Source organism: Sceloporus occidentalis, unplaced genomic scaffold (assembly GCF_023333645.1).
Source record: "Sceloporus occidentalis isolate IW3139 unplaced genomic scaffold, rSceOcc1.0.p SCAF_6, whole genome shotgun sequence".
In the NCBI taxonomy this organism is placed as follows: Eukaryota; Metazoa; Chordata; class Lepidosauria; order Squamata; family Phrynosomatidae; genus Sceloporus; species Sceloporus occidentalis.
The window spans coordinates 65,245,196-65,265,744 of NW_028316986.1; the positions used below are offsets into that span (position 1 = coordinate 65,245,196).

General features: G+C 42.5%; 2 protein-coding genes across 8 annotated transcripts in view; one reads left to right on the forward strand and one right to left on the reverse strand.

The window, feature by feature from the left end:
* Positions 1-2,380: 2,380 nt before the first annotated feature.
* GGPS1 (geranylgeranyl diphosphate synthase 1) lies at positions 2,381-11,362 on the reverse strand. 3 transcript variants are annotated; one of them, XM_089529881.1, is made up of 4 exons: positions 11,047-11,362; positions 7,732-7,836; positions 6,356-6,426; positions 2,381-3,373 (listed from the first exon to the last, which is right to left on the reverse strand). In XM_089529881.1, exons 2-4 carry the CDS (start codon positions 7,799-7,801, stop codon positions 2,612-2,614), a joined length of 903 nt encoding a protein of 300 aa, XP_089386007.1. In that variant the 5' UTR covers positions 7,802-7,836; positions 11,047-11,362; the 3' UTR covers positions 2,381-2,611. The 3 variants fall into 3 exon arrangements, with proteins under 3 accessions (XP_089386007.1, XP_089386006.1, XP_089386008.1); XM_089529880.1 differs by having other exon boundaries at positions 11,076-11,361; XM_089529882.1 differs by lacking the exons at positions 6,356-6,426; positions 11,047-11,362 and having other exon boundaries at positions 7,732-7,813.
* Positions 11,363-11,712: 350 nt separating this feature from the next.
* Positions 11,713-20,549, forward strand: part of ARID4B (AT-rich interaction domain 4B) — a 107,564-nt gene continuing 98,727 nt past the window's right edge. For all 5 annotated transcript variants that reach the window (XM_089529886.1, XM_089529888.1, XM_089529889.1 and 2 more), the window contains exons 1-2: positions 11,713-11,956; positions 13,160-13,223. Coding sequence is in view for 1 of the 5 variants with exons in the window: in XM_089529887.1 (XP_089386013.1) it covers positions 13,218-13,223 (6 nt within the window). In the remaining 4 variants the exon portion in view is untranslated. The remainder of the gene's footprint in view (positions 11,957-13,159; positions 13,224-20,549) is intronic.

The following is a 20,549-nucleotide window of genomic DNA, read 5'->3' on the forward strand; positions in this document are numbered from 1 at the left end:
CGGAGTGCGATGGGGCTGTCCTTGGGGGAGTTGCCCTTTCTGTCCCCATCCGTCTGGCTGTCGCCATTTTTGCTTCCCTCACCCCTTTGTCCGCTGTGGTCTTTCAATAAGAGATAAGGATTATTTTTATTTTTTATTTTAATGGTTTACAGGCGCTTAATCTCTTCAGCGCTTTAAGCACCTGAAGTCCCGGCTGCTCAAGCGCCTGCATCTGCCAAAGGAGTACAAGGCTTCCCCCGGTGGATTGCAACCTCCCCTCTGTGTGGGGAGAGCCCATTTCTAATGGAGGAGAGGCAGGAAGGGAAGGCTCCTCTCAAAGAGGCATTCCCTGCCCGCTTGGGCACTGATCTCACCCAGGCAAGGAAGGGCTCTGATCAATGGGGGGGGGGGGATAGAGCCTTTCTCCCTCCATTTCTCAAATGGAATCTGCCTTCTCCTCCAACCCTGGAAAGAGAATCTTTGGGAAGAGTGCTCCCTCCCTGCTTTTCCAGCAGCCTCCTTCATTGATCTCTGTGCTCTCTGAAGGGATTCTCCCTGGCTGTCTTGGGAGACAGGATGCTGCCCTCCAAAACCTATCCCATAGTTCCTCTGGAAAGAGCTTCGCTTTTTGCCAGAAGCCTCCTTCATTGATCTCTGCTCTCTGAAGGGATTCTCCCTGGCTGTCTTGGGAGACAGGATGCTGCCCTCCAAAACCTATCCCATAGTGCCTCTGGAAAGAGCTTCGCTTTTTGCCAGAAGCCTCTCCCATTGATCTCTGTGCTCTCTGAAGGGATTCTCCCTGGCTGTCAATGAAATGGAAACGATGCCAAAAGATAAATCGCTTCCAAATATTCCGGATTAACGTTACGTCATTCTGACGTACTATTGATTGACAGCTCCAAATAAGGTATGGAGGAGAAGAATCGCTTTATTTAAACACCGATTTCATGCCAAGTAGGAACGCTTGCAGGTAAAAACTTCGATTTAAATAACCAGATGGGAACGATGAACAAAGCGATTCGGATAGCGGGATAAGAACAGTGTTATTTTGAATCGATTTTATTAAAAACGTTGTATTTTAAATCGTTTCAAATCTTAAGTGGGAACAACCCCCAAGGCAGCAAGTTAAACCAACAGAAGGAAAGGACTGTAGTGGCTGTAGTGAAGAAGCTGCAGAGTAATAGCAAACACATCCTACTGGAGTGATAGGCAGGACAAGACTGGCCTTCTAGGGTTAGCTCCACCCATGTGGGGTCACCAGACGGTCTTTTTTTACTTCCTGCCTATTGGAGTGAGTGGGAGGAGCATAACTCAAACTACAGGATATGGGGGTCTTATCTACTGGGAAACATATTAATCAAAGCCGCAAATACGGAAGGATGAGTGTACTTTTAGCTGAAGAACACTTTTGGCTCAAAATGCATTAGGATGTTGTTGCTACAATTTCATGTGTTGTCATGTTAGACCAACTTGACAGCAACAGAATACATAAAGAAAGATCCTACTTTGGGAGCAAGTTCCTTGTACTCAACTTTCTTCCATTTACCTGGGAATTTTGCTTGCAGGACAGTGCTTGGTTCCCATCCCCCTCTTTGTGGTTCCCTGAAACTGCACTTCAAAGCCAGTGTAAAAATGTTTGGGGTGTTGAGTCAGCTTTTCAGAAAGCTATAGATGAAAGGTATGTGTGCTTCAACCATAAGTAAACAAAGAAAGGATATATATATTTTGTTGCCAGGGAAGCTCAACTTAACTCAAGATATAACACCCTAAAGTGCATCCAACATTGTACTTCCCACATACAGTACCTTGATTTGAAAGAGCTGGGTTGTTTTTGCTCCATGTGTGCTCCAGCTACAGGAAAAAGACACAGAGGGCACGTGGAGAAAAACACAGGGAGGACAAGCCCCCAGCAAGCATGGCAGTGGTGGCGAGACCCAGCAGAGGGAAGGATTCTGCTCCTCACTCATTTGGGCTCCTTCCAGCCACTGTGCCCATATGCCCTAGCTGTGGTAGAGTCAGGGAGAGAGAGGACAAGCCCCCTTGGGGCCCCATAGGCCCTCTAGAAGGACATTCTGGACCCCTGTAGGTTCATAGACTACAGGTTAAGAACTGCTGTTCTAAATGTTTCCCATGGTACAGCAAGACTGCGTCCTCAGCCAGAAGGTTTGTGTGCCATTCTCAATTTCTGTTTAGCCCACAGATTGATGTATTTGTCTACAACACTAATTTGACAACATTTCCACATAAAGTATACATTAATTGCTCCAAGACTACAAAAAAAGAAATGTAGAAATGGCCAAAACCAGAAGTGAATAAAGGTAGAACATCATGTATTTTGAGAACTGAATCTTGTAGCAAGAATAAAAATGAGTCCACAATGTAATGGGATAATAACGGAATATTTTCAAGTAAGACTGGGCAGCTTTATTTCAATGGAAGTGTGTAGCAATATGCAATATTGCATCAAAAGCTGAAAATAAAAAGTTCAAATATCATTTTGTATACATCAAATCCCCTACCCCTTAAACTATGCTTCAGAACAGCTCTCTATGCAGCAAAAATAGATACTGTCCAATGGTTTTGTTTTCTTGATTTGAATATTCTGTCCAGTAAAGCCTAATTGCCAATTATGTCAATTTTCATTTTCCTTGAACATTATACTTAAGTATTCAACTAAAGCTACAAGCTCAGGGTTGCCCCCAAGCAACTCAATTTGTTTATAAGCTTCAGATTCAAGTTCTTGTAATGTTTTACGGGTGTATTCAAAGGAACCAACATTCTCAAGATAATGTACACAGTATTTTTTAATGTCCACATTTTCAGTCCTTTGTCGCAGGATATTCTGAACCTGTGTGCTTTCTGGCCTGGACCATATGGCATGTATAGTTGGGAATGAGAACTTCCCTTCAGTTAGGTCTTCACAAAAACTTTTGTTCTCACTATATTCTTTGGAGTGTAAGTTTGCATAGTCATCTCGAATTTGGAAGAAGAGGCCAAGGGTGTTAAGAAGTGGTTTTAAATCTTTTTTGTAACTTGAGAACAATTGCATAAGACCCACAGCCAGTCCGAAAAGGCCACCCGTCTTTTGCAGAACCATGGCTTTATACTCTGATTCTGTAGGACAGGTGTAATTGTCTCTCCAGTAAATATCCAAGCCTTGGCCCTTATGGAGTTCCAGAAGTTGGCGAGTGAACACTTTCACAGCATCTGGATGTTCAAGTGTCAATACCTTTTCCAAACCAAGAAAATACACAAAATTTGCACAGTTTATTACAGATGGTATTCCATAAATGCTATGAGCCACTGGAAAACCACGCCGCAGTTTTGAATTGTCTTCTATATCATCTATAAGCAAACTTGCATTGTGCAACATTTCTGTCACTTCAATGATCACCTATTAAAAAAGAGAAAAGAATAATGTTCTATATTTCATCTTACATCATTATTGCTTTTCTATAACTATCTTCAGATTGTCCCATATTGACCTCAATTTTATTTTATTTTGCTTTGAACATTCCTTACATCTGTCTTATACAGTTATATGCACTAATCCAGCTTTTTGTTCCATTTGTCTTAAGGTGTATTTGAATGAACTTCCACTGCCACTGGAAGCTTGAGTCCTAAACTCTGTACTTTTGTGTGCAGGTCATTCACATGGAGGATTTATTTCGCTGTTACAATACTAAGACATGGAAATAGGCTGTACTTGTGTCCATAGAAATTCTATACAGGATCCCTATTACATAAAGCACATGTCTTTTCAAATGTAAAAAGCATTCACTTAATGTAGAATTCAGTTTTGTGATGATAATTTTAAGGACTTGAGAGTAGCAATCTGGAAAGCATTCTTTACTTTCAAACTCACCACCATCTTAGTCTATTAAAAATACACTGCCAAATTTTACACATTCTCCATTACTCTTAAGAAGGTAAAAACATTTTACCTTCTGTGGTCCAATACAGGATTATAAAGTGAAAATTCAACTTGTGGTATACACCTAAGAAAGAGAAAAGAGCCAACTATTTGGTTAGCACTTTCATCAACCATGTCTTCTTGTGCTTCCTTTTCTTCAAGAGCAGGCAGATGCTGAGCAGGAGTCACAAGTACTGGCTTGGCTTGCTAGGCTATTTATCCTCATTATCAACCTTTTTTCCTAAGTCCTCTGGCACACACAGAATGGTTGGAGAACATTCAAGAAATGCATCTGATGTGAACCAAGCAAGCTTTCTCATGCCCACAGAGGGCTTAAGAGAGATGTACTTTCTTTAATCTTATTTGCCTTGAGGTTTCAAGGAGACCCTACCTTTCCCTAAAGCCCTCTAGCACACAGGCATGGAGAACGCAAACAGAGTGAAAGTTTTTCCGAATCACAACGCAGGTCAGAATGCAGATGAGAAGATGTACACCACTGGGTGTCCCCCTTAAAAATAGTACTTGCCCTGGTGAATGGACGCTTATAGAAAATCCTTTTGTTATTGTTAACTGTCCTCAAGTCAACTTCCATCCATGGTGACTATGTGGATGACACATCTCCAAGGCCCTTTATCCTCCACTGTTCTGCTTAAACCCTGCAAATTCAGCCCTGTAATCTTGCTGATCTGGTGTGCAACCTTCCCTTCTTTCTACTACACCTCTACCTCTGCTAGCATCAGTCTTTTCTAATGAGTTGTGCCTTCTAATGATGTGGCCAAAGTACGACAGCATCAATTTGATCATCTTGACTTCCAAGGAGATTTCAGGCTTGATCTCTTCAAGGACTCATTTGTTTGTCTTTCTCAGCACTCTTCTCCAGCACCTTATGTCAAATGAGATGATTTTCTTCCTATCCACTTTCTTCACTCTCCACCTCTCACATCTGTACATGGTGATGGGGAATACAATGGCTTGGACAATTTTGATTTTAGTGCTGTAGTGTATTTTTATTTTTTAGAATCTTGTGTGGTTCTTTTATAGTTGTCCTTCCCATTCTTAGTCTTATTTCTTCACTGCATCACCATTGTGATCAATGTTTGATCCTAGATATGGGAATTCTTTTACTATTTCAATTTCCTCATTGTCCCGGTTGAATTTATGTATTTCTTCTGTTATTATTAATAATGTTCAGCATTAAACCTTTGTACTTTTATCTTTGACCTTCCTTAGTAATTGTTCAGTCTGTAATGTTTTCCACAAGTAGTATGATGTTGTCTGCATATCTTAGATGGTTTACATTCCTTCCTCCTATCTTCTCTCCTTCTTCTTGAATCTAAACCTGCTTTTCTTATGGTATTTCTGCATACAGGTTGAAGAAACGGGATGATAAAATGCAACCTTGCTTGATCTGCTTGCCAACTGGGAAGCATTCTGTTTTTCCATATTCTGTTCTAACAGTAGACTCTTGACATGAGTACAGGTTTGTCATCCGGATTTTCAGATATAGTGGCACTGCCATTTCCAAAGAGCCATTCATCTCTTTTTTGTGGTCTACACAATCAAATCCTTTGCTTTTGTCTATAAAGCACACAGTGGCTTTTTCCTGGAATTTCTTTGTATGTTCCATTAGCTATCATATGTTTGCAATGTGGTCCCTAGCGTCTCTTCCTTTCCTGAAACCCACTTGCATCTCTGTGATTTCTCTCTCTATGTATGATTCAAGTCTGCTGCAAAAGTTTGAGCATAATTTTGCTTGTGTGGGAAATTGCTATAATTGCAGCAGTCTTTTCTCTCTCCTTATTTCTGGATTGAAATTCATATTGATATTCACTATGATCTTCAGAAGACTGTTCTGTGACAATACTTGCCTTCAGAAGTTAGACAGGTGGCAAAAGAATACAGAGTCTTTTCTGTGTGGACATTCTGGCCCTTTACTGAAGTAGCCCATCTGGTGCTAACTTTCAAGAAATATTACATACTGGCTAAAAATGTACTTGTCTGTGCAAATATGTGATATTATTTATTTTACTGTCCTCTTGCTGTATGTTTCAATCACTATTACTTGTTTTTTCCCTTCAGTACTATTCTATTTTATAATTAGGAACTGCCTTTTAAGTTTCTTGATCTTGAAAGGTGCAGTGCATAAAATATTAGAACTGACACAAAGATTAACCAAATGCTCAAATTGCTCTTCACCTTGCTTCCAGTGTTATATAGTTTTGGGTACAAACATGAAGCTCTCTATCATTTTGTAAAATTGAGGTGCTGCATTTCTACAAACATTTCATAATATTCACAGCAGACATCCACTATTTTGCTAGGAATGGCCAAAATGTTCAGTTACTCCAATATAAAAGTCAGAGAAAGGTAGTTGGCTGTCTTTCATATTAACTACACAATTATAATTTTAAAAGGAATACATTTATCAATAGTCACATCAATTTAATTTTGGAGGCAAGTCACCTGTAACTTTTCTTCAGGAACATTCAGCCAGTGATTAAATGCTTGGGAAAGTTTGCTTCTCACTTGCTTACCTTTAAGTTAAAAGTAAAGGGATTAATAAGTGGACAAAGAACAAACATTCTTAAGATGCCCAAATCATCCTACTCAGCTGGTGTAATTATACTTCAACAGTAGTATTAGTGTTTAATTTTATGTTCAAATTATGAATGATGCTTGTTTCCAAAGTTTAGAATTTTGTAACATGGAATGTAATAAGCCACAATGTTCTCTAGTCTAGCTGCAGTTGGGCCTCCTCTTGCTTCAAGTCCGTATGCAGATATGCTTATAATGCCTCTGTTCATGCCTTGGGGTTCAATAAGCCTATGATTTCTCTACATGTTGCTCCACAATCTTACTGAGTGCCAGCACACTTAATCTTAAAACTATATTAGACACATCATGATATTAAAGTGTGATTTTAATCTGTTATTCTCAGAACTAAGGTATTAGAACACCAATTTATTAAAAGACCACACCTTGTTCCACTATATTCCCATACTACTGAGCATCCATTTGTTGGTAGGTCTTTACATAACGTGCTACATCTGTTACTAGAAGCTAGAGGAGGATAGTTAATTAGTATATTTCATCTGCATGTTTGGCATAATGTTCAAAACCAACAAAGGCTCTTGCGGCACCCTGAAGCCTAAAAGATTTTGTTTGGATAAGGTTTCATGCAGCCCACTTCTCATGAAGTGGGACTGAGTCCATGGAAACCTTATATTGAATAGAAGCTTTGTCTATCTAAAGAACTGCAAGACTCTTTTGATTATTTGTTCAACATTGCTTCTTGGAAGTGTACTCAGTACTTCACTTTCCATGATTATGTTATTTATTAATGTATAGTATTTGTGTATTACATGATATACGTAAAGCATATATTGTGATGTCATTTTGGTCAATATGAAAGCAACATGTAACCTTATGGAGCAAGCAAAGCAGCTTTAACTCCTAACAGGGATGATTTTCAAGGCCATCCCCTAACCCTTTTACTGCAATATAAATGGAGCACAATAGTATCAACTTTCCACTTCCAAAAGAGCATTTAAATGCTTGACTGACCCTGCTTTCTACTGACATGTTCATGAGTATACTCAGGGACGTAGCCAAGGGGGGGGGGTCCTTGAGGTCCGGACCCCCCCCTCCATTTTAAAAATGAATGGTGCGTGCTGCTGCGCCCAAGCCCCATTATAATGGTGGCACTTAGTCTGGACCCCCCCTTCCTAAAATCCTGGCTACGTTCCTGGTATACTTATCCATACAAGATAGTCTGAGTTAGGAATTGCTATGGTCTGGACACTACTTTATCAAGCTAAATTCAAGTAATGAAATGGTACCTGGTAGTTGAAGTAGATAGCTGTATGGCTCCAGGAGAATTCTTTTAGACGTCTCTTCTACTTGTTCCATTTTTTAAAAAACAATTTTGAGAGGAGCAGGTCACTCTATTTTAGAAAAAAAAAAAACCCCAACAACCCAACATGTAGCTTTTAGGCTTCTTAAAAAAGATAAAGGTATCACTACAGAACATGATGTGGACAGGAAAAACTGAGAAAGAAAGCTAATGAAACAAAGGCTAAATGGGCCAATATACAGATGACAGAAACAGAGAAGGCAATCACCACAGGCTTTGCACAAAATACAATGTCATTCTGTGTAATACTTTTATGAAGTTCCTGAAGTTTTATATCTTACTTATAAAAATCAGTAAAACTTCTTAAGCATGTACCTATTTACCCAGAAACCATATTTTCACTCATACTATATGAAGAGTTTCCTCATCCAGGACATTCTGGATTTAGGAAATGTATATTCCCAGCTATTGTTTTGTCTAGTCTTTCTATGGGCTTCACGATGATCTTTTTTCCTCTCTCTCATCTCTAATGTTTCTTACTGCAGTGCAGATGCAGACAGAATGAAACAACTCATCTCATGCAGTTTCAACACAGACGCTCCAGCCATAACATGAGTTCTGTGCCAATTCAGCAGTTCACACGGCAGAAGACAACATTCTTACTGCAGCTTAAATCTGAGACTAAAAGAAAAAGTGCTGTCTAGGATTCCACTGATGAAAGATAACTATGCAGTTTATTAAAAATGCAAAAATCACTTGTACATTTAATCTGATTTAGGTTTATTTGTTTCAGTAGCAGACCCCATCTTCACTGTGCATCCCCAAATCTGCTCTGGTGAGTAAAAGTAGACTGCAGAATAGCTTTGACACAGTCATAGAAGGAAATGGAAACTCATGTTCTGCCAGCTTGTGTAATGTTAAAAAAGGTAACACTGAAATCAGAAGTACTTAATACTCTAAATCTTACACTAGGTTTTGCAAGCCAACCTTTTCACCATAATGTATTATGTTAATAAAGTTTTAAACTAATACCCAAGCCGACTCTGAACTGGGTTTGCAAGAAGACTTAAGCCTCTTTGCTAACATGTAATCAATGTAATTGTTGCGAATTAAAGCCTGAATCACTTTGGGGCAGCACCCTGATAATCTTGTTTCCCTAACCCTTTCTCAGCAAGTACTTAACAATTCTTATCAAATATTACATTTGCTGTAACCTTCACAAAGGAAAAGAGAGGTCCTGTGGAATGGGTATGTTGCTGTGTGCCTTCATATTGCTTCTGACTTATGGCAGCCCTATCAGAGGGTTTCTTGGCAAGATATGTTCGGAGGGGACTTTGCCAATGTCTCCTTCTGAGGCTGAGAGAGCATGACTTGCACAAGGGCTTCCATGGCCATGTGAAAATTCAAACCATGGTCTCCAGAGTCAACCTTCAGCACTCAAACTACTTACGACACCACGCTGGCTCTGTGAAATGCACACACATGCGTAAAGTTTGGCTTTAAGTAGAGAAAGGCCATGAACATCAAATATGCAGACAAATCAGCAGTGCCATTATACCTCATGCTGTCCAAGAAATGACCAGCTGAAGTGCCAGACGTTACTGGATCACTCCAGTAATGAAAATCACATTTCTCTCGCAGAGCTAGATGTAGAAAAGTACCCAATACACTATTCTAATTCAAAACAGAATGTTTTAAAGAATGGCCTGGGGTACTATATTGTTTTTATGTATTTTAAGTATGTTTAAATTCTTTTAAAAGTATTTGATATCTTAGCATTGAATTTTTTTAAATTATTGTAGTAATTTAATCCTATTTTAACGTATTGTTTTTGTGTGTTTTTAACTGTCTGGTGTTTTTTAGTGTTGTAAGCCACCCTGAGTCCCAGTCTTGGGAGAAGGGCAGGATATAAATAATAGTAATAATAATAATAATAATAGATGCAAGGTTTCCTTGGGTGTAACAGCAGATAAGCTTGCTTGAAAACATACCAGATGGTTGACTTGTATTCTTACAATGAAACAACACCTACACTAGACTTAATTTGGATATTTGGTTACCCTTCTGCTTGAGAGACTGACTTCAAGTCTTTTATACAGTCGGCTCTTCTTATTCACGTATTTTTTACACGGATTCAAGCATCCACAGTTTGAAAATGTTTAAAAAAAGTATAAATTTCAAATATCAAACCTTGATTTTCCATTTTCTAAGGGACACCATTTTGCTATGTCATGATATTTAATGGGACTTGAGCATCCATGGATTTTGTTATCCACGGGGGATCTTGGAACCAAACCCCAGCTCAACTTATTCTATGCTCTTTGGAAGCGCTGAGTCTGTTAACACAACCCTTGGCATAATGTATTTTACACGTTTGTTTTTATGCTTTGCCTGGACTACACTTGCCGTTACTCTATTGGTAATTGTAGACATTTGTTCTTATCCTGCCAATGGCTTGTCAACTGAAATAAAGGCAATTCATTCATTCATTCATTCTATACTCCTTGTTGCTCATGCTAGATTGCAAACCTTTTCACAGAAACAGCACAGTCCTCCTCCCACCAAAAGAAGTTTTGAGATTTAAGATCATCATCACATATTAAACGTATCCCAACAAATGCGAAACCTTCTGCACAAAACCGTTGCTAGGCCAAGCAGCCCCACATTTTGGGGGCATTTAGGACTAGTCTGACCCAGGTTGGGAAAATATGAATTCAACCACAACAAACAAAAGCATAAGTTACATAATATAAATTAATATTATTGATCAAATTACTACATATAAATGAGAACTATAGCAAAGGCCCAGTTCCCGATAGCAACCCCCATCAAGAAGTTACTAAAACTGCTTCCTCATTGCAGAAAAAACCCGCTTTGACACCACTTTAACTGCCATGGCTCCAAGGGAACTGTAGTTTGCTGGGGCACCACGGTTCTCTCTCTGACAAAGGAGGGCTAAACGTCTCACAAAACTACAGTTCCCAGAGTTCCCTAGCACTGAGCCAGGGCAGCGAAAGCGGTCTCTCAAACTGGGTTATTTCTGCACTGTGTTTCGAACCCAAGGCTGCATCCACACTGGGGAAATAACCCGGTTTGGAACCGCTTTAATTCTTTTTTCTGGCTCTTTGCTATGGAATTCTGGGAGTTGGAGTTTGCTGTGCGCTCTGGACCCCACAACATACTCCCACTCCCAGAATCCCATAGCAAAGAGCCAGAAAAAAGAGTTAAAGCGGTATCAAAGCGGGTTATTTCTCCAGTGTGGATGCAGCGAATTTGCCTTAAAGGTCTCCACAAGCGATACCTGGATAATAGAGAAGAAGGTATACGAACAAGAAAGTTACGAGCGACGCTTTTCCGCCACGAAGCCCTCGTTCCTCCTTGGGTGCCGCCCTTTATAGCCGCCCAGGGAAGAGGCAGAGGCGTCGGGCGGAGCCTGCTGAGGTAATCCGCCCCTGGAAGGCCCCGAGGCGGCGGAAGGGCCCCTCTTCGTCGGCCAGCTCCCCCTCGAGGCCCTCTTCCGCCGCCTACCTGCCTCTCTCTCTCCCGGCCTCAGTCAGGACTCCGGCGCCTCTCCCAGCCCCTCCCACTGCTAGGCCCTTCTGCCTCAGTCTGCCTGAAGGATGGGGGAAAATGCGCCACCGGGCCTCTTCTGCGCAGGCGCAGACTCCGCCCACCCCTTCTCCTCTCGCTACCCTCCATTTTCTTTGCTCTCCTCGCCGCGGTGCCTTTCGGGAGTTGTAGTGCCGGTGGAGCAAATCCCTATAGAAGCTACATCGAAAGGGCGAAAGAAATACCCAACTACCCAGAAGCCCCCGCGCGGAGTCCCTGTTTCCATATAGAACGGCTGTGAGAATTACATCAGCGTTTCAGACTTCAGGGAGAGGGAGCGAATGGCGTTAGGGAGGAGGCGGGCCTTGCGCGTGGGCCAGCCAATGGGGAGAAGCGAGGGCGGGGCCTGGGCTGCCACTCAACGCCGGGCTCTTCGGGGGAGAGGAGCAGTCTCCGTCGCTGGGGCTCGGTTGCGGGGCGAGACCCCGAAGAAGGCGACGGTTCCTCGGCCGAAGCGGGACTGTTGCTCTCCGTTGTTTGTTGCTTCCTTGGCGAGGGATCGGGAGGAAGAGGAGGCCGAGGCGGCGCCGTCCTCCTCCTCGCTCCCTCCGCGGAGGTTTCGGGGGGGAAAGCAGCGAGGAAGGGGCAGCCGCGGAACAAAGGTAACGCTGCACCGGAGAAGGGAAGAGAGGAAGGAGAGAGGGCTGCGGGTTGCCCCCTCCTGCCCTCAACCTCCGGCGCCTCCGAGGAGAGAAGAAGCCGGGGGTCCGGATGGTCTCCTCGGAGGCCCCGGAGGTTGAGGGCAGGAGGGGCCCGGAGGGGGCGGACTCCCTCCTTCCCTCCATGGCCTCCCTCCATCCCGGACCCCGTCCTCCATCCCCGCCTCCTCCTCCTCCTCCTCCTCCTCCCAGGAGGGATTCCGGAACTTCCTCCATTTTGAGCCTGGCTTTAAAAACAAACAGAACGCGGATCTCTCGGCTGAATGTGTTGTGGGTCCTCCCTCCAGTCCTCCGTTTCAGCTGGAGATCCTCCCTTCAGGTCCCCCGTTTTCCTTTCAGCCCTCTTTTAAGGCCCCTCGTTTCCCCTTCAGGTCCTCCCTCCAGTCCTCCATTTCCCCTTCAGCCCTCCATTTTAACTCAAGACCCGTCCTTTAGGTCCTCCATGTCCTCCTCAGCCTCCCCCTCCAGGTCCTCCCTGGAGGCCCCCCAGTTGAGGCCCTCCATTTCCCCCGGAGGTCCTCCATTTTGTGTAGCCCGGAGCTCTGGCTTCGCCCGGGATGCAGAAGAAGAGGAGGAGGAGGAGGAGGAGGAGGAGGGGAGGCGTTTGTCCCAGTGGCCCCCATCCCCTCCTCCTCCTCCTCCTCCTCCTCGGAGCACAATGGAGAAGCCTGCTGCTGCTGCTGCTGCTGCTGCTGCTGCTGCGTGTCTTCCCGGGCGAGGAAGCGTCCTGGCTGGAGAGGAGGAGGAGGAGGAGGAGGCTCAGCACCTTCCCTTCCTTCTTTCCTCCTTCTCTGCCCCTTCCCTCCTGGGGACTTCGGGGGCCACTCCCTGAGAGAGAAAGGAAGAGGGAAAGTGAGGCGAGGGCGCCCTTTTCCCTTCAGAGGAGGAGGAGGAGGCTGTTGGGTGGTTGTTGTTGTGGCAAGTTTCTCCTCTGGCAGAAATGGCGTCAAAGGCAGCAGCAGCAGCAGCAGCAGAGAGTGAGAGGGAAGCGAGGAGGAGGAGGAAGGAAAGGGCGACCGAGGGGGAAGGGGCCTTTTCTCTGGGGGCCTTGAGGACGAAGCCCCTGCAAAACAAACAGCCCTTTGCCTTCGGGGGGGGGGGGGAATGAAAGGGAGGCGCACTCAGCGGCTTTGTTTTGAATTCCAGGTCCAGCCTCCGCATCTCGGCCTCTTTTGGGGCTTCGTCCCTGCAGCCTGGCCTCACCATGAAGGTAAAAACACTTGCCCTGTGTGTGTCTTGTGTGTTGAGTGTTGTGTGTTGCGTAGAGGGTGGCGAGGGTTACGTCGCCCATGGCCCCACTCCTGTGATGCGAGGACAAGCTTTTGTGGGGGGTTTTCTGGGTTTTCCAGGCAAAGTGGCCGTCTTCTGGAAGAGTTTATCCCAGACGTTTCGCCAGCATCCGTGGCTGGCATCTGCAGAGAGTGCTGCCATGGAGGAGAGTTGGGTGGAAGAGAGCTCTCAGATGCTGGCGAAATGGTAGGGAGAAGCTCTTGCAGAACACAGCCACTTCACCCGGAAAAGACCACAAAAAACTATGGATGCCAGCCGTGGAAGCCTTCGCCTTCGCAAGGACAGGCTGTGTCCCAGATCCAGACTGGTTGCTTCTTCTCTTTTCATTTTCTTCACTTGATACGAATCAGCTTGGCTTTGGCATCCTCTTGTGCCCAGGCACAATGGAAACTTCAGTGGGGTTTCCCCCTCTGAAAAACCCTTTCCTAGCCTTGTATCCTTCCCAGGAGGTTGCTAAAATGAGTACTCAGCTTGTTGTTGGGGCGATTAGCTTACAGTTGTAAACCGCTTAGACTGCCTAGTTCAGTATATGGAGTGGTATATAAATGAAGCTGCTATATTGCTATTCTCTGAGGGGACTGAGGACATGGCTGCCTGGGCCAGCCCTTCAGAAGAAGAGAGGGGCACTTGCTCCCCCCTCAGAGAGAATTTGGGGTGGAGAAAAAACCTTAAGCAGCTGCGTTTCTTTTGTAGGTTATTTTTGGTGGGTTTTTTGGGCTATGTGACCATGTTCTAGAAGAGTTTATTCCTGGCGTTTCTCCAGCATCTGTGGCTGGCATCTTCAGAGAGTAAACTCTTCTAGAACACAGCCATATAGCCCAAAAAAACCACAAAAAACTATGGATGCCCAGCCCTGAAAGCCTCCAACTTCACATTGGATTTCTTTTGTTGTTGGATTTAAAGTACAGAGTCAGTATTTTCCTCTGTGGGAGCGTTAGGCTGAAATTAGTATTTCTAAGCTGCTGGAAGGAAGTGTCTTAGAAATTAAACAGCAGCAACAACAAAAAACAATGCTGCAAAATGGAGAAGGAATGTTCAAAACAGCTTTTGTTGTTGTTTGGTTGCAGAGAATATTTATATAGGATGTGCCTAAAAGGCTCCGACATCTGATGGTCTCTGTTTTAAAGCAAATGTGATGGAAACGATATCAATACCGTGTTCCTTGTTTGTGAACCTGTACCGTCTGTGTCTATGGGCGCAGAAGTTAATACTGGGTATTGTTTGCATTTTCTGACCAAGTCTCTAATCGGAGATTTCTTTCGTCGCAATACATCAGGTTTTGAGGCTTTGCGGAAATGATTAAAAAGCCATGCTTCGGTAACTGAAAATGAAACGTTGCAGAGTGCTTGAATGATCTGTGCTGTCTACCATCTTTGTTGTTAAATATTGTAGCTAGTTCATCTGTCGCTGAAGGACTTTTTTGAGGGATGCGGATAGCTCCAGTTATACATCAGCTGTGCCGGAAACACTAGGAATAACATAAAATCAAACAGTACAGTTAAACCAGTAGTTCTCAAACGGCTCTATCAAGAGTCTCTTGTCTTGATGAAAGAGTTATTCAATTTTGTTTCTGAAAGAATAACCAGTGAGTTGATGGGTGAAATTTTACGTTATGCTCATTTGTGATAACAAGGGAAAGAATGACTTTTTCAGTACAAAGAGTGCCCTTTAAAAAACAACAACCAGTTCTCCTTGTGTGTGTGTGTGTGTGTCTGTGTGTGTATGCAAGCTTGGGGCTTACTGAAGGTGAAAGAGTAGTCATGCTCAGATACTGTGATTACAGCAGTTGTTACACATTTCTGAAGTGTGTAAACACACTGTTCTGAATCGATTATTGCAAATACAAGGAAGCATTATAGCACAGTCTTGCTCTTTAGTAAAACTTCTATTGGTGGTGTATCTGGTAAATAGGTCTGACTGAATATGCTGGGGCAACTTTTTTGTTTCTAAGAATACAGGAATGAAAGACAATTTGCAGTGTGATTCATACTTTAAAATTGGCATATTAACATTTTAATACTGTAACATTTGTGTTTACTTTGGAATGAGATTTACAACTTCATTCTATAAGTGTTTATTTTGTTTGCAACTAGTGGAATCAAGTACTTAAAAGTTTGCTTGATTAAATAGGCTTACATAAAAAGGCTTATTCCAAAAAGTATAGATGGTATTAAAATACTGCAGATTTTTTTCTACTAGGATGCCTGCTTTTTTACAGAATGGTAGATAGACAAGATACTTGGTGGCAACAATAATTTTTCTAAAAAAAAAGGAGGTCATAAAGCTTTTGGTATCCCATAGATAGGAACTGTGGACAAAGAACATTTGTTTAAGGCAGAAAGTATTAGTCCCTGACAGCTGTAATATTAGAGGAGAAAAATAAAAGAATAGTTAATACTTGGTATATGCTAAGACAGCATTGAATACGGTATAAATCTATCATACTTCTGCATGTTTGGGATTTCAGTAAAGGATGAGATATGTGTGCACAGGTGGAAAACTGAGCATTGCTAGTCAAGAACTCACACTCCAGTACCACAGTACTCTTAGTGCTGTGACTCATCAAGATGTTCTTTTTTGTCCTGAGCTATTCCTCAAGCTTTGCGTTCTTCCCTCTGCAGCCTTTTCTTCCATTTCACCTTGCTACAAATTAGATGATTTTTATTAATTACTAACATGTTTTAAATGATAATAATAATAATAAATTTTATTTGTATACTGCTTTCCCACAGATCAAAGCGGTTTACAGTTGTAGAAAACCATTACAACCATAAAAACAGTTATAAACATCTCTAGATAAAAACCAATTATACAAAATTTAAAACACAGTCATACAGCAAGGTAAGGCAGGGAATCAGTGGCATCAACATACACAACTTCATTTATCGGGGGGAAGGCTTGACAAAAAAGGAAGGTTTTAAGCCTTTTTAAAAAATGTTTCTAGACGGGTCGTCAAACGGAGCTCCTTGGGAAGGCTATTCCAGATTCGCGGGGCCATCACTGAAAAGGCCATCTGGGATGTAGAAACATATTTGGAAGGTGGAATTTCCATAAGATTCTTCCCAGATGTTCTGAGTGTGCGGGGCGGATTATATGGGGAGATGCGGTCCCTCAAGTAACTCGGGCCCAAGCCATGTAGGGCTTTATAGGTAATAACCAGCACCTTGTATTGCGCTTGGAAGCGAATAGGCAGCCAGTGAAGATCTGTTAAAATAGGTGTTATATGGTCAAACCTAGATGTACCAGTGATCAGTCTGGCTGCCATGTTTTGTACTAACTGAAGCTTCTGGGCTTGGTACAAGGGTAGCCCCATGTAGTGCGCATTACAGAAATCTAAGCGAGAGGTTACCAGAGCATGTACCACAGTTTCAAGGTCCCTTTGGCCCAGGTAGGGTCGCAGTTGGCGTATCAACTGAAGTTGATAGCAAGCACTTCTGACCGTCGCATCTACTTGAGATGTTAGTTGTAGGGACGAGTCCAGAAATACTCCTAAACTGCAAACTTCGTCCTTCAGGGGAAGTGTGACCCCATTCAGGACCAGTGGAGAAATTTCCTTCCCCGGGCCTGGGGAACCTATCACCAGTACTTTTTCTCTGGATTCAAACTGAGGCGGGTTATAGACTGCCCATTTGGGGCGGTCTGGACCCGCCCCTTTCCCCGGAGTATCGGGGCTTCAGTGGTTACACCGGCAGCCGCTGAGGCCCCGATCCACCGCTTTTCAGGCTGCGGGGAAGCAGCAAAATGCGTCTGAAGGCTGCGCCCAGCGAAGCAAAGCGGCGCCGTGGACCAGGAAGGAGCTCCGAAACGGAGCTCCTTCCTGGTCCATGGAAAGGGCGCTCTAGGCGCCCTGCCGTGGATTGAGGACGTCATGTCCGCGCCGCCCCGTCTAGAGGCGGCGCGGCCGTGACGTCCTCACGACGGCGGCCATATGGAAGGGCCGCCACCGTTTAGTGCGTGACGGGCACGCGCTAGGGTTAGGGCGGTGCGGAAGCACCGCCCTTTTGTAATCCTAGTGCGTGCTCGTCGCGCACTAAAGTGCCAGTGTGTAACCGGCCTGAGTTTGTTTTCCCTCATCCAGCCCATTACTGACTCCAGGCAGGCATTCAGAGGAGAGACGCCATCCCTAGTCACTGCATCAGTCAATGACACAGATAATTTTAAGCTTCTAGAAAATAATATACTGTTTTCCTTTATATGGTATGCTCAATGAATATCTATAATATAAGAATAACACTAACCTAAACAATAAACGGCATGATTTTTTTCTTCTTTTAAAGTAATGTTTTTGTGGGATGAGCCTAATATTTAAAATGATGTGAAAGATAGTGCTTAAACACATGAACACTGGAAATTATAATATGTGAGTGAACTGTACAATAGACTATTGCCATAAGGACTGAACAGTGGGCATTTTGCTGATTCCCTCATGTTCAGAGGCAATACAGTGGTACCCCGGGATACGAATTGACCGCGTTACGAAATTTCCGGGTTACGAAAAAGTTAGATTTAAAAAAACTGTTCCGGGTTACGAAAGATTTTTCGGGTTACGAAATTAATTTCGGCGCGAAATTTAAATCGGAAGCGCGGCTAGCGGCTTTCCAGCGCCTTTTTGGGTTGCGAAATGTATCGGGTTACAAACGGCGCCGCGGAACGAATTAATTTCGTAACCCGAGGTAGCACTGTATTTGTCTTAACAGATTCATGTTCAAGATTATCAGCCTGAAATTTCCATTTTTGTTTCCAGCTTACCTTTTCACTTTCTTACTGTTGTTCGAAGTTGCACAAGTGATGAATCCTTTATCAGTAGCCTGGGGATAAATATCATTTCCCCTCTTAAAGTATGTAACAATAAAAGTTTGCTTTGCTGCTTGTGGTTTAACAATTAACTTTATTATTAAGATGCACTGATTCTCCCTAGCAGCAACTGTATGCCTCCAAAATAGGACTTCCATATAAATGAATATATGGTATAGAAATTAATAACTAGAGAATTATAATGAACCAAAAATATGAATGGATATTTAAGTAAGTAGGTGTTAAATATTTCTTTAACCTTAATATCATGGTAATACTTACAATAGCTAGAATCAATTAATAGAGTATGTTAGGATACAGAATGAATGATTGTTGTAATTTATGTGGTCCAGGAAAACAATTAAGTAAAATGTTTTTCTGTTACTTTTGTTTCTCAATTGGGTGTTCTCTAAATACTGTATTTGAAGTTCTTTTATCCCCAGTGTGCATATCCAATGGTTATCCTAGTTAAGGATGGTGGGTGTGGGAGTCCAACAGATCAGGAGGTAACCTGTTTGGGAAAAATAACCTACACAATAATGTGACAGGTTACGCTCAGTCATCTGGGTATTTTCTATTTGGAATATGCTTCTTATCAGAACTGAACATGAACCCAGAGTTCACAACAGTATATACACCGCATTCAAAATTTGCACGCACAACTGTACATACATGATTTTGTGAAACATTTCATTCACAGTGGTAATTTAGAATAAAGTTTTATTAGAATAATTGTAATAATAATGTTGGTAGGACGTGAGTGTACTTTACTTTAAATTTTACAGTATGATGCAGCTTGTTAAGTATGAAACAAAGTTGAGAAGACTCACATACATTTTTACAACTGTGTTCTCAGTAGTCAGCTTTCAGGATAAATTTTAAAGAATTTACCAACATATTCTGTTGACCATTGTCTCTCCTTATATGTTGAAGCACAACATTTGTGATACACAGAATGATATGGATGAGTTCTTAGTTACCTCAGCTGACATGAGCTTGGAGCTGAGGAGGGTGACAGAAAATTGTTCCTGGCCTCCTACAGTCCTTTGGAGTGTAGGTCATGATGTCTGCATATTTTTGGTAACAACTGAAGTCTGTTTCTTAAACAGCTTACTGCCACAAAGAGATGAAACTATGTAGTAGGCTTTTCGTACCAGCTCCTCTGGTAGCCTTGATGTCCATGTGCTATGGAAAGTATAAGTTTCATTTTGTCACATAACAAACAGGACAAGGAGGTGATAATGTTATTATTAGTCTATGTCATGTATCCTGAATTATTATGTTATGCCATGTATTTTGGATTTTTTGTATTTTGTATTCTTTATCATGTATTTATGACTTTTTTGCATAATTAATTTATTGTTACAGTGCACCCTTGTTTTACGCAGGGTATCCGTTCTGGACCCCCCATGTAAAACAAAAAACGTGTATGCTCGAGCCCCATTGCAAGTAATGGGGTACGTGCTCACGGTGACATGCGTGCTATTGCTTGTTCCGGCGCAGGGTGCCGGAAGAAGCACCACTGCTAAAAGCAGCGTATAATGTGCCTGCATTATAGCAGCGTATGCTGAAAGCAGCATATAATGCGCCCGTGTATGACACGGGTGCACTATGTTATGTTTTCTGTGATTTAATTGACGAGGGTTATTTTGTACTTTGTATCTGTAATTTTTTGTTACTTTTGCTTGTAATCTGCCTTGATTCCGTAAGGAAAAGGCAGAATATAAATAAATTATACTTTCAAATTATATTATTATAATATTGATAAAACCAGAATAATATAATTGTTACAGACATGAGTGGTGTCTCAGTTGCATCTGGCATCCCTGTTGTCCAGTCTGCTTCTAAGCTGTCCTTCAGCCAAAGGATCCCAGGTTGTAGACATTGAAAATAGGCATTAACGTTATTTAAGCAAAGTGCAGATACTAGCCTAGTGAAACTAGCCTTCATAACCATTATGAACTGAAAGGGGGCAAGACATTCATTAATGTTAGTGAGCCACAGGTTTCCATGCCTCTGTCATTTCACACATGAATTCTTTCTCTGACCCTCCATTTTGTGTGGAAACTCTCATAGAATCATCTTCATTTCAGCATTGGTTCAGAGATGGTTGCTAACCTTGGCTGAATGAATCAAAGTATAATGCTCAACTCGCAAAAAGCCTCTTGTTTTAATTGAGTATCTAGTATTGTATACAAACTAACCTCTTCAGTGATCACATATCACACAGAATCTGAGTTGACAGAATAGGGGAGGAGGCAGATAATCCCATGCCCTCTTTATTTATTACATTTTATCCATCCTTTCCTCCAAGGAGGGCAAGATGGCCTACATAGGCTTCCCCCAAATTGTATCATCACAACAACACAGTGAGATAGATTATGCTGAAAGTAAAAGTAATCCAGTAAATTTAATAAACTGATAGGGATTTGGATATAGGTCTCCCCAGTCC

What these genes read in the sequence shown, in the direction of transcription:
- GGPS1 (XM_089529881.1), bottom strand. Translation starts at nt 7,801, where the DNA reads ATGGAACAAGTAGAAGAGACGTCTAAAAGAATTCTCCTGGAGCCATAC. An exon ending in CTATCTACTTCAACTACCAG is followed by an intron (nt 6,427 to 7,731) that starts GTACCATTTCAT and finishes TTTAACTTAAAG; the next exon opens with GTAAGCAAGTGAGAAGCAAA. An exon ending in TTCCTGAAGAAAAGTTACAG is followed by an intron (nt 3,374 to 6,355) that starts GTGACTTGCCTC and finishes CTTTTTTAATAG; the next exon opens with GTGATCATTGAAGTGACAGA.